This window comes from Melozone crissalis, unplaced genomic scaffold (genome assembly GCF_028551555.1).
Source record: "Melozone crissalis strain CALT ecotype California unplaced genomic scaffold, PUWL_Pcris_2 ptg000063l_1, whole genome shotgun sequence".
Classification (NCBI taxonomy): domain Eukaryota; kingdom Metazoa; phylum Chordata; class Aves; order Passeriformes; family Passerellidae; genus Melozone; species Melozone crissalis.
This window is the reverse complement of record NW_026535841.1, coordinates 11,446,788-11,457,111: the sequence shown is the minus strand read 5'-3', so window position 1 is coordinate 11,457,111 and position 10,324 is coordinate 11,446,788. Positions and strand designations below refer to the sequence as shown.

The following is a 10,324-nucleotide window of genomic DNA, read 5'->3' as shown; positions in this document are numbered from 1 at the left end:
CAGCCCTCTGCATGCCCACTGTGTCCTGGGAATGCCTCACACCCATGGGATGAACCCCTGGAATCCCATTCCTCCTGACCCATCAAGTCAAGGCATCTCCACAAACTGCCCCCCATCCAAAAGATTTCCCTGTTGACTCAATTTTCCTCCCACTTCACTTCTTTATATTATAAATTCCTTCTCCTGATTTAAATTGCTTTATCCAGGAGATAATTTTGTATCTATTAAGAGCTGAAACCTTAATTTATTGCGCCATACCTTTGGAATCTAGCTGGAATCAGCACATGGAAGTGTTTGCTAGTGCTCAGTGTTGTCATTTCCTTCAGCACTGTTGAATCCAGTTGTTTTGTAGCATCAATTACAACTTTTAATGCTGTGATTTCCAAGCTGCTGTAACTGTTCTAGACTTGCCCTTCCCATTTTCTTGCTGGAATTTGCTATTCCCAGCACTGGGATCCATGCTCCTGGCTTGCAGCCCCTGGCCTTGTTAAATGGAATATAAACAACAGGGCCAGGACTGGTGGGCACTTACTGGTCTCATGAAGAAATCTGGGAATCCTGCATCAGCTCCAGGCTGCCCTGTAAATAGAAATAAGGGGAATTCTGCTGCTCTGGATTGTTTGATGTGCAAAAAAAAAAATTAAAAAAAAATCCCAAAGCACAGAGGGAAAAGCAGCAAAAATCCTCCTTTAAAAACCTGCTTTTAAATGACCAGGAATAAAATATGTAGGTTGTTTGTAGCTCTTTTCTGTCCTTGTAAGCTTGGAGGAGAAAAATGCCTCATCAGACAAGCTTTTTTTTTTCAGTGTGAAGTTTTCAAATAACAACTGTCTTAAATAGTTTTTTTAGGGCAACTTTGTACCTCATGAATTCATAGTGCTGCCCAAAGCTCGGGGGTGTTCCCACTTCCTCAGGAGAGGCTCCAAACCAGCCAAAGCAGGAGTGGTAAAATGGGTGGATATGCCAAATTATTTACATAACTCATCATTCCAGAGTCTGGAGCACAATTCCTGGCCCAGGTAAATGCTCATAGTACATAAATATTGATAAATCCACTGCTGGACTGGGACCTGGTTCCTGGCTGTGCTGCACGAGCAGTAGCTTGGTTTTAACCTGCTTTAATTTACAGAAAACCAAGAAAACAAACAAAAAGGATGCAAAATGCCAAAAATTTGCTCTGGCCAATGAAGGAAGAGCTGACAGAGCTGGAGAAGGAGCCAGCCCTCCCTACTGGGAGCCATCTAAAACCATCACCCCAACATCTCCCTGCAGCAGATCTGCCCCTGCACCCCAGAACTGAAACCACTTCCAGTGCCAGCAGTGGCAGTCCTGCATTCTCCAGGCTCAATGCTCTGCTTGGGGGGGGTTTTCCTGAATTTGGGGGGTTTTTCTTGGATTTGGGGGTTCAGCTGAGCAGCCCCTTGGTTGTGCTGGAGCAGGGGCAGAGGACACGCACACTATGGACTGAAACCTGAAATCTGGCAGCTGGGACCAGCCAGGTTTTCTTTGCCAAGAGCTGTTTCCCTGGGCTGTGGATTGACTCTGGATCTCCCTCAAGGGCTGTCAAGGCGAGGGTTGAGCCTTTTTTTTGGCTTTGCGTGGTGGGGAGGAGTAAATGAGCTTGGCTTAACCCTCAGGTGAGGAAGGCAGCAAAGCCCAGCACCTCAGTCCTGGCCCTGAGCTGTACCAGCCCCCTGTGAGCTGGGGATCTGTGCAGGGCTTTGGGAGCTCATCCTCCCCTCTGGAGGTCACTGGGATCTGTTTTCCAGCCAGCCACACCTGTGGAGATCACTGGAATTTGTGCAGGTGTTTGGGAACCAGCCCTCCCCTTTGCAGGGCTCTGTGTTTGCCAGCCCAGCCTCCCCTTAGGAGATCACTGGGATCTGTCTTTCCAGAGGTCACAGAATTCTCTGTTTTCCAGCTAAACCTCCCCTCTGGAGGTCACTGGGATCTGTTTTCCAGCCAAACCTCCCCTCTGGGAGGGCTCTGCGTATCCACAAGGCTCAAACTCTGGTACTCGTCCCTCCCAAGCTGCCATGGTGGAGAAGATGTTAATAAATTGTAAAGAATTAAGAGCTCCAAGATGACATTTCTGTGTTTGGATTATTCTTGTCTTTATTTTGTGTGTTAATTTAAAAATGTCTGTTCCAGTCCAAGCACTGCACTGCTGTTTGAAGTTGCTTTTTTTCCACTTCAAGGTATTTTTGTAACTGTACAGTAGCAATAAAAGAACAAACTTGGTAGAAAAATCAAGTGTGGGAATGTCTTGAAACAAACACCAAGCTGGGAGCCAAAGGGGTTGAAACAACACTTCACAAGCCCTGGATAAGAAAGATTTCCAAGCTCCAGAGCATCTCAAGAGTGGCAGAGGGTGGGAAGTACCAGGCCTTAATTCCACAGGAATAATGGATCCAGCACTGAAGGCCAGAGCCCAGCACTGATTCCAGAAGCTGTAGCCAGGTTACACAGGATTTGGTTCCCATTCTCACCCAGAAGTTTCCATTCCTTGATGGTTCAAGATCTCTTGGGGACTGGACAGAATTCCCTCATTTCCAGCAGGATTCCCTGTGGGTGTGGGAGGTGGTGGCTTTCAGGCAGTCAGGAGGAGATCCCTAGGGATAATTATTTAGGAAAATAAACTCTAAAATTTATACAGGAATTTATTTAGGAAAATAAACTCTCACTTTCCACTGGAAAGTGACAACCTTCCAGTGGAAACGGGACAACCCAGTTCTTCCCCACAAGGGCATTTTTTGCTGCCTGGTTTTTGTGCAAAATACCTGAGGGAGGAAAAATTTTGTGCTTGTCCTGCAAGAGCAGCCTCCCTCAGGAGCAGAGGAATCCAAGCAGAAAGGAATGAAACATTCATCCAGCCACACCCTGTCCTCACAGCTCAGAACTCTCCTTCTCATGTCAGGCTCATTTTGCTTTATTTTAATTTAAAAACCCCAAGCAAACCAGAGCTCATTGACAGAAAGTGCCACCAGTAGAATATCAGCTTTAAATGTGAGCTTCTGGCTCACAGTGTTTACAAACTGCTGCCTCCAGGCCATGGAGCATTTTCATCTTCTTGGAACAGTACTTAGCTAAAGATCAGCTGAGAACAAACTTCTCCCCAAGCCAAACAAGGGGAGCAATCAGCAAAAACAGGGATCAGCAGGACCAGAGCAACATTCCCAGAAGCAACCTTGCCATTGAGATTGGTGGTCACAGGCTTAAGCAGCAAAATTATTAAATTTTGTCCATTAGGTGATGGACCAGGAGGTGAATCCAGAATTCACCTGCTGGAACAGATGACTCCACAGTTTCAGCAGGAACTAAAACCTCACTTTTCAGAGCTATGGAACTGCTTAGCTAAAGATCAGCTGAGAACAAACTTCTCCCCGAGCAAAACAAGGGGAGCAATCAGCAAAAACAGGGATCAGCAGGACCACAGCAACAATTCCCAGAGGGAAGAACCTTGCCATTGATATTAGTGGTCACAGGCTTCAGCAGCAAAATTATTAAATTTTGTCCACTAGCTGATGGACCAGGAGGTGAATCCAGAATTCACCTGCTGGAACAGATGACTCCACAATTCCAGCAGGAACTAAACTTCAGAGCAGGCGCATCCACAGTTCCAGCAGGAACTAAATTCACTTTCCAGAGCCCAAAGGCCCCCGTGGCTGAACATTTCCCCTCTGGGACACGGGCAGGACGTTCCTGAAGGTGAGGTTGACCCGGGGGGCCAGCACCCTCCTGCGTGGGGGCAGGCTGTGGTACCAGTGCACGTTGGTGGGGTGTTTCATGAGGAGCAGGCTGCCGTGGGCCAGCTGCAGGCAGATCCTCCCCGGGCCCGCGGCTCCTCCCCGGCCTCGGCCCCGGCGGCGGAACACGAAATCCCGGCAGGCTCCGAAGGACACCGAGGCGATGGGGCTGAGGGGAACCAGCTCCTTCTCGTCGTCACGGTGCTCCCCGATGTGGTCCAGGCCGTCTTTGTACCTGGGAATTAACTCTGGGCTTGTTATTAATTTAATTTTAATCATTCAATTAATTATTATTAATCTAATAATTATTTTGAAATTAATATTTATTATAATTCATATTATATGTACTAATTTTGTATTTAATTTTATGTGAATGTGTGTATATTTCATAATTCTATATTTGTATACTTTATAAAATATTTATAATTATTTTATTACAATATAATTTTATATCGTAAATATATCAAATAAATAAATAAAATTAATTAATATATTTGTTATATTAATATATAATAAATATAATATATTTGTAAATATATTAGCTTCATATTTAATTTTACACTTATTTATCTAGAGTTATTCTTAATATATTCCTATTTTAAAATTTATAGTTATATACTTACATTTTATATTTTTATATATTATAAATATATAAATTTTATATTTTATATTTAATTTATACTTAATTATTTAATTTACTTTTAATATATTTATATTTATATTTATATTTATATTTATATTTATATATTATAATTATACATTAATTTTACATTTTATATTTAATTTCATACCTGATTATATTAAATATAAATATATATTATATAAAATCAATTTCATGTATAATTAAATTAATTACATTTGATAATAATTATCAAATTATTAATTGATTTAATAATAATTAACTTATAGTGCTGCATTCTAAACTTTTTGTTTATCTTTCTACTTTTATATATGTATTTTACCTATATATTAATTTTACATTTTATATTTAATTTCATACTTAATTATATTAAATATAAATACATTAATATATTATTAAATTAATTAATTTAATAATTTCATTAATAATAATAAAATTATTAAATTAATTAATTTAATAATAATTTAATTATAGTGCTGCATTCTAAACTTCTTGTTTACCTTTCTAATTACTCTTATATTTTCTGTATTTTAAACTCTAAAATTCTCAACTTTCTTTTCCTTAGTTTAAACTTAGTTTTACTTAGTTTTCTTAGTGTCTCTGCTTTAAACCACAAACCACATTTTTGCTCCTAGCTCTTAAGTTTGGAAGCCTTTCCTAAGGTCTTAACTCCTGTGTTTAATCCTAAGCTTTAGCTTACAGGCCTAAAGCCCTGAGAGTCGCCTGCATTTCAGACTCCAACATAAAAATTTGGGTGTTATTTTGTTATATTTAAATAAAAAGCTGCTTGGTGGAAGGGGCTGTACCTGTTGATGAGGACAAAGTTGAAGGTGTGTCCCGTCTCCGAGGTGACGCGCTCCCGGATCCGGGTCAGCACCGGGATCCAGGGCTTGGGGTGGAACGTGACCCCTGAGTAAGTGTAGGACAGGCCAGGGTCTCCATAGGTCACCTTCTTCCTGGGAATCTTGTGCCACGTGCCAAACACCTGCAGCTTTGTCATCTCATCTGGGGAAGGATCAAACCTGGGTTTGTACTGTGTCTGCACAGTCCAATACTGTCCTGGATCTGCAGCTCCTGGGAATCTGCAGGTTCTGGGAATCTCTGCACGCTCCAATATTCTCCTGGATCTGCAGCTCCTGGGAAACTGCAGATTCTGGGAATCTCTGCACATTCCAATATTCTCCTGGATCTGCAGCTCCTGGGAATCTCCAAACAGGAGTGAGGAGGCTCATGACAACCCAAAAGCTGTCACCCCTGCTCCCAGGGTTTGTGTCCCAGTAAAGCTGGCTTCTGTCTGTCCTCCCCCATCACACCCCTCACACACCGCACCTCCAACAAATTCCAGCCACCACTCCAGGATTATCCCTTGACAAACACTTCCAGCTCGGCAAAACCAACCCTGCAGGATCAGATCTGTGTCCCTTGGCTTCTCAGGGCCAACACCAGGTGGCTGCAGGATCCTCCCAGTGCCCACCAGCTGTGCCCAGCCCTGGGAACTGCCCTGGGACCCACCTGGGTGGGCTGGGCAGGGAAATGCTTCACTGGGAAGGGGAATATGGAGGGGAATACAGCTGGACACAGAAAGGTTGAGGGTGGAAGGGACCAGGGGGGTCATCCAGGCCACACTCCTGCCCAAGTAGGGTCTCCAGGAGCCCTCTCCAGGCCCTTCGGGAGACCTCCCTGGACAGCCCGTGCTGCAGCACGCTCACAGGGCAGGAATGTACCTTCGAAATACTCCACCTCCTTCTCCAGCTCCTGGAAGATCTCGTCCGCCTCGGCCTTGCCGAAGAGGATGCGGTAATCACAGCTGAGCCCCTCGGCGCGGATCTCCCGCGGCGGCGGCCGCTCCGGGCCAGGCTCCTCCAGCCGCGGCCTCTTCCCGCCGCTGCCGCCGCCATCCCCCGCCGGCCCGCGGGGCAGTTTGACCACGAACGCGTCCATGGGCGGGCCCGGGAGCGATGCCCGGGAGGGAAGGAACGGGAGCCGCGATCCCGCGGGAAACAGGAACACGCGAAGCCCCGCCCCCTCTCCAGCTGGCCACACCCCCAGCGCACGCGCGCGGCTTTGGCGCCAAATCCGAGTCCCGCCCCCCCCGCTCGTTCCGCGCCGCTGCCGCCCCTCACTGAGCCCCGGCCGCCCTCGCTCGCTGCCTGCCCCGCTCCGCCGCAGACATGATCGGGCAGAGGACGCTGCACTCCTTCTTCAGCCCCGCGCCGGCCAAGAAGCGCGGGCGCTCCCCGGAGCCGGGCGGCGATTCTGAGGTAGCGGTCGGGGGGCTGAGGGGGCCCGGGGCTCCGGAGGAGGGGAGAGCGGAGGGAGGAGAGGGCTCTATGGGCGGCGCGTCCGTGCCTGGCTCTGTGTGGCTCTGAGGGGGCCTGGGGGCACTGTCGGCCTTTTCTGAGGGGAGTTGGGGGGGGGCCACAATTTCCAAACTGCCGCGCCGCTCCACGCGTGGCTGAGCTGCCAATCAAGCGGCCACGCTCCGCTGCTGCCCAATGGGCGCTGAGTGTCTCCGTGACGTCACAGTTACTAGGTGAAAACCTCCCCTCCAGCCGCGGCGAGCCAATGGGGGCGCGTTTTGTGTTGTGCCGCGCAACCGCCGCGTGTGGCGGGACTGCCCCTTGGGCGGGGCGTGTCCCGCAATGGCCGCGCGTTCTGCAGCCATGGCCGGTGCCGCCGTGACCGCGCGTTCTGCAGCCGTGGCCGTTGCCGCCGCGGCTGGTGCAGCCGTGGCCGCGCGTTCTGCAGCCGTGGCCGCGCCGCTCTCCCGCCTCGGGCCGCTCCTCCGCCCCAGGCTGCTCTCCCGCCTCAGGCTGTCCCCGCTGCCCTCCCGCACCCTCCGCAGCACCCCCCCTGCCCGCTGCTTCCAGGTGAGCGCCGCCAAGAAGGCGAAGGAAGCCGGCGGTAACGCGAGCCCGGCGCTGAGCGCGGAGCAGCAGGAGCGCATCCGCAGGAACAAGGAGGCGGCGCGGCAGCTGCTGGCGGAGCGGAACGTGCCCCCGGGCTTCGGCGACAGCTGGCGGCGGCAGCTGGCCGGGGAGTTCTCCAAGCCCTACTTCGCGGAGGTGAGCGGCATTCCCCGATCCCCCCGCACTCCCCCGAGCGTCCGCTGAGCCCCGCTGAGCCCCCGCTGTCCCCGCAGCTGATGGCGTTCGTGGCCGAGGAGAGGAAGCGCTACACGGTGTATCCGCCCCCCGAGCAGGTCTTCACCTGGACGCAGATGTGCGACATCTGGGATGTGAGTAGAGCCCTGGTGTGGGGGTCTCTGAGCTGATCAGGGCAGTTTAAAACCCTGCAGGTGCGGGGTGGGTGCACAGACTCGTTCCTTTAGTGTTTGGTCCCTTAAACTTGGATCCCATGGGATGCAGATGTTGTTGTTTGGTTCACCTAACTCATAAATCCAGCCTTCCCTTTCATGTCTGATAACAAACCGTGATTTTATTGTTTTATTACCCTCACAAGCCACTGAACTTCCTCTGGGCCTTTTGATCTTTTTTCTGGTTTTAACAGCTTAACCTAGCTCATAGTTTTTTGATCTTGAACGTCTCTTGTTCTTAAGGACTATTAAGAAAATAAGACAACACAAGGTAATGTTATTTCCAATAAAAGCTGTCAAAAATACCACAAGTGTGGCATGCAGCTGAAATGGGATGAAACTTACTTGGAAATGAACAAGGTGATTTTTTATGACTGTGAAAATGTTGGTCTTCTGCTCTCAAATTATACTGGTTATAGTCTTTATTTTGGCAGCAAAGCCATAGGGATATTAATCCCTAGTGTTAGGTGGGCTCTGTGCTCTTTAGCAATGAGATATCTGGGATTTAGCTTCAGTTTCTTGGATGGGTTGGTTTGTGGCACTTTTTTGTCTCTATTTTAAGATAAAGCTCATTTATAAACTTTTTTTTCCTCACTCTCTAGGAATAATACTGATTGAAATTCAATGCTAACCAAGGTCTGCTTTCAGGTAAAGGTTGTTATTTTGGGACAAGATCCATACCATGGACCCAGGCAAGCTCATGGGCTCTGCTTCAGTGTCCAGAAACCTGTTCCACCTCCCCCCAGGTACGAAAATGTACAAAATCCCTTTTGTTATTTAATTATTTGCAGTTCTGTGGTACTCAGGGCTGGGAAAATTGATGTGAAGTGGTTTGCAGCTGCTTAAATTTGTGTTGTGCATTACCTGGAAGGATAATTCTGTGTAGTTTTGGTGATATTCTGGATGTAAATTTTCATTTCCAGTCTCATTAAAGCTTCCAGGCAGACACACAGAGTCCCTGCTGTCCTGCCTCTGCAAATGGCTTTATTATCTTAAATAATAAGATTAAAATCAATGCTCTTCTTGCCTGCTTAGAGGAATAACTGGTGCTGCTTCTCCTTGTTGTATTAAAAGTCTTTTGCTGGTTTGGTTTGCAGCTTGGAGAATATTTACAAGGAGCTGTCTGAGGACATTGAGGGCTTCACCCACCCTGGCCATGGGGACCTGACGGGCTGGGCCAAGCAAGGTGAGCTCAGAGACCCTCAGTGATGTGCCCCCTGTGGAGCAGGAAAGAATGTTATCTAAAACCCAGCCCTGTGGTTGGAAATAATCCACCTGTAGGAGAGAAAATCACTTCTTAAAATGAAAATTTGCTTCAGCGGAAAAAAAGAAATTTGGATCTCAGAACGGTTTGCGGTTGAAAGGAGCTTAAAGCGTATCCAAGGGATACCTTCCAGTATCCCAGGCTGCTCAGAGCTCCATCCAGCCCGGCCTTGGGCCGTGCAGGGATGGATTAACCTGGATTAACCCTTGTTTGACCCTCTGGGTGTGCTCTGTTGGCCAGGGGTGCTGCTGCTGAACGCGGTGCTGACGGTTCGGGCTCACCAGGCCACGTCCCACAAGGAGAGGGGCTGGGAGCAGTTCACGGACGCTGTGGTGTCCTGGCTCAACAAGAACCTGCACGGGCTCGTCTTCATGCTCTGGGGAGCCTATGCCCAGAGGAAAGGCAGCTCCATCGACAGGGTGGGTACACCTCCTGCTCCTCAGCCCTTCCCTCTCCTCCCCACTCGGTTTGCTGGACGCTAGAGGGCACTTCCCTTACAGAATTGGGAATTTTCCCTGCCTGAACTCTGTCAGATCGAGCTCTGCTTCTGCTCCAGCTTAACCTTTGCCAGAATTGAGCAAGATGATTGGAGCAAGTGTAACTCCTGTTGTCCCACAAGGACAGAGCTGTTTTGTCCTAGCTGAGGGCTCATGAATCAGTATGAAATGTGCTGGTGGCTTGACAGCAATTGGGAAATGCCAGGGCATTTATGGCTTTGCTTAGTGGGACAGAAGTCTTGGTGCTTGTAAGCTGGTTCTCTTTGGGTCTCAGGGTGGTGCAGGAGGGGGTGTAAGGGGAGATCACAGCTGCCCTGGAGCAGGAATGGGGGTAAATCACACCTGCCCTGGAACAGGAAAAGGAGGAATGGGGGTAAATAACACCTAGTCTGGAGCAGGAGGAAGAATAGGGGTAAATCACCTGCCCTGGAGCAGGAATGGAGGTAAATCACACCTGCCCTGGAGCAGGAGGAGCAGGAATGGGGGTAAATCTCCTGCCCTGGAGCAGGAGGAAGAATGGGGCCAAATCACCTGCCCTGGAGCAGGAATGGGGGTAAATCACACCTAGTCTGGAGCAGGAGGGAGAATAGGGGAAAATCAGAGCTGCCCTGGAGCAGGAGCAGCCCAAACTCTGCAAATCTAACAAGTGTTTTCCTCTGCTGTCCCCAGAAGCGTCACCACGTCCTGCAGACCGTTCATCCCTCACCCCTCTCTGTCAACAGAGGGTTCTTTGGCTGCCGGCACTTCTCCAAGACCAATGAATTCCTCAAGAAATCTGGGAAGAAGCCCATTGACTGGAAAGCACTCTGAGCTGGGGCTGGGGCTTGGGAGCAGCCTCTGGGCCATTTCTGTGAGACTCCT

The 10,324-nt window shown here is 48.8% G+C and overlaps 2 protein-coding genes across 2 annotated transcripts; one reads left to right on the top strand and one right to left on the bottom strand.

Annotated features, from left to right (window-relative positions):
• Nucleotides 1-3,353: 3,353 nt before the first annotated feature.
• ALKBH2 (alkB homolog 2, alpha-ketoglutarate dependent dioxygenase) lies at nt 3,354-6,359 on the bottom strand. Its single transcript, XM_054288525.1, has 3 exons — nt 6,111-6,359; nt 5,193-5,391; nt 3,354-3,981 (listed from the first exon to the last, which is right to left on the bottom strand). Exons 1-3 carry the CDS (start codon nt 6,325-6,327, stop codon nt 3,636-3,638), a joined length of 762 nt encoding a protein of 253 aa, XP_054144500.1. The 5' UTR covers nt 6,328-6,359; the 3' UTR covers nt 3,354-3,635.
• A 690-nt stretch (nt 6,360-7,049) lies between these two features.
• Nucleotides 7,050-10,314, top strand: UNG (uracil DNA glycosylase). The gene is made up of 6 exons (XM_054289056.1): nt 7,050-7,451; nt 7,529-7,624; nt 8,351-8,448; nt 8,800-8,888; nt 9,207-9,385; nt 10,133-10,314. Exons 1-6 carry the CDS (start codon nt 7,050-7,052, stop codon nt 10,271-10,273), a joined length of 1,005 nt encoding a protein of 334 aa, XP_054145031.1. The 3' UTR covers nt 10,274-10,314.
• The last annotated feature ends 10 nt before the right edge of the window (nt 10,315-10,324 follow it).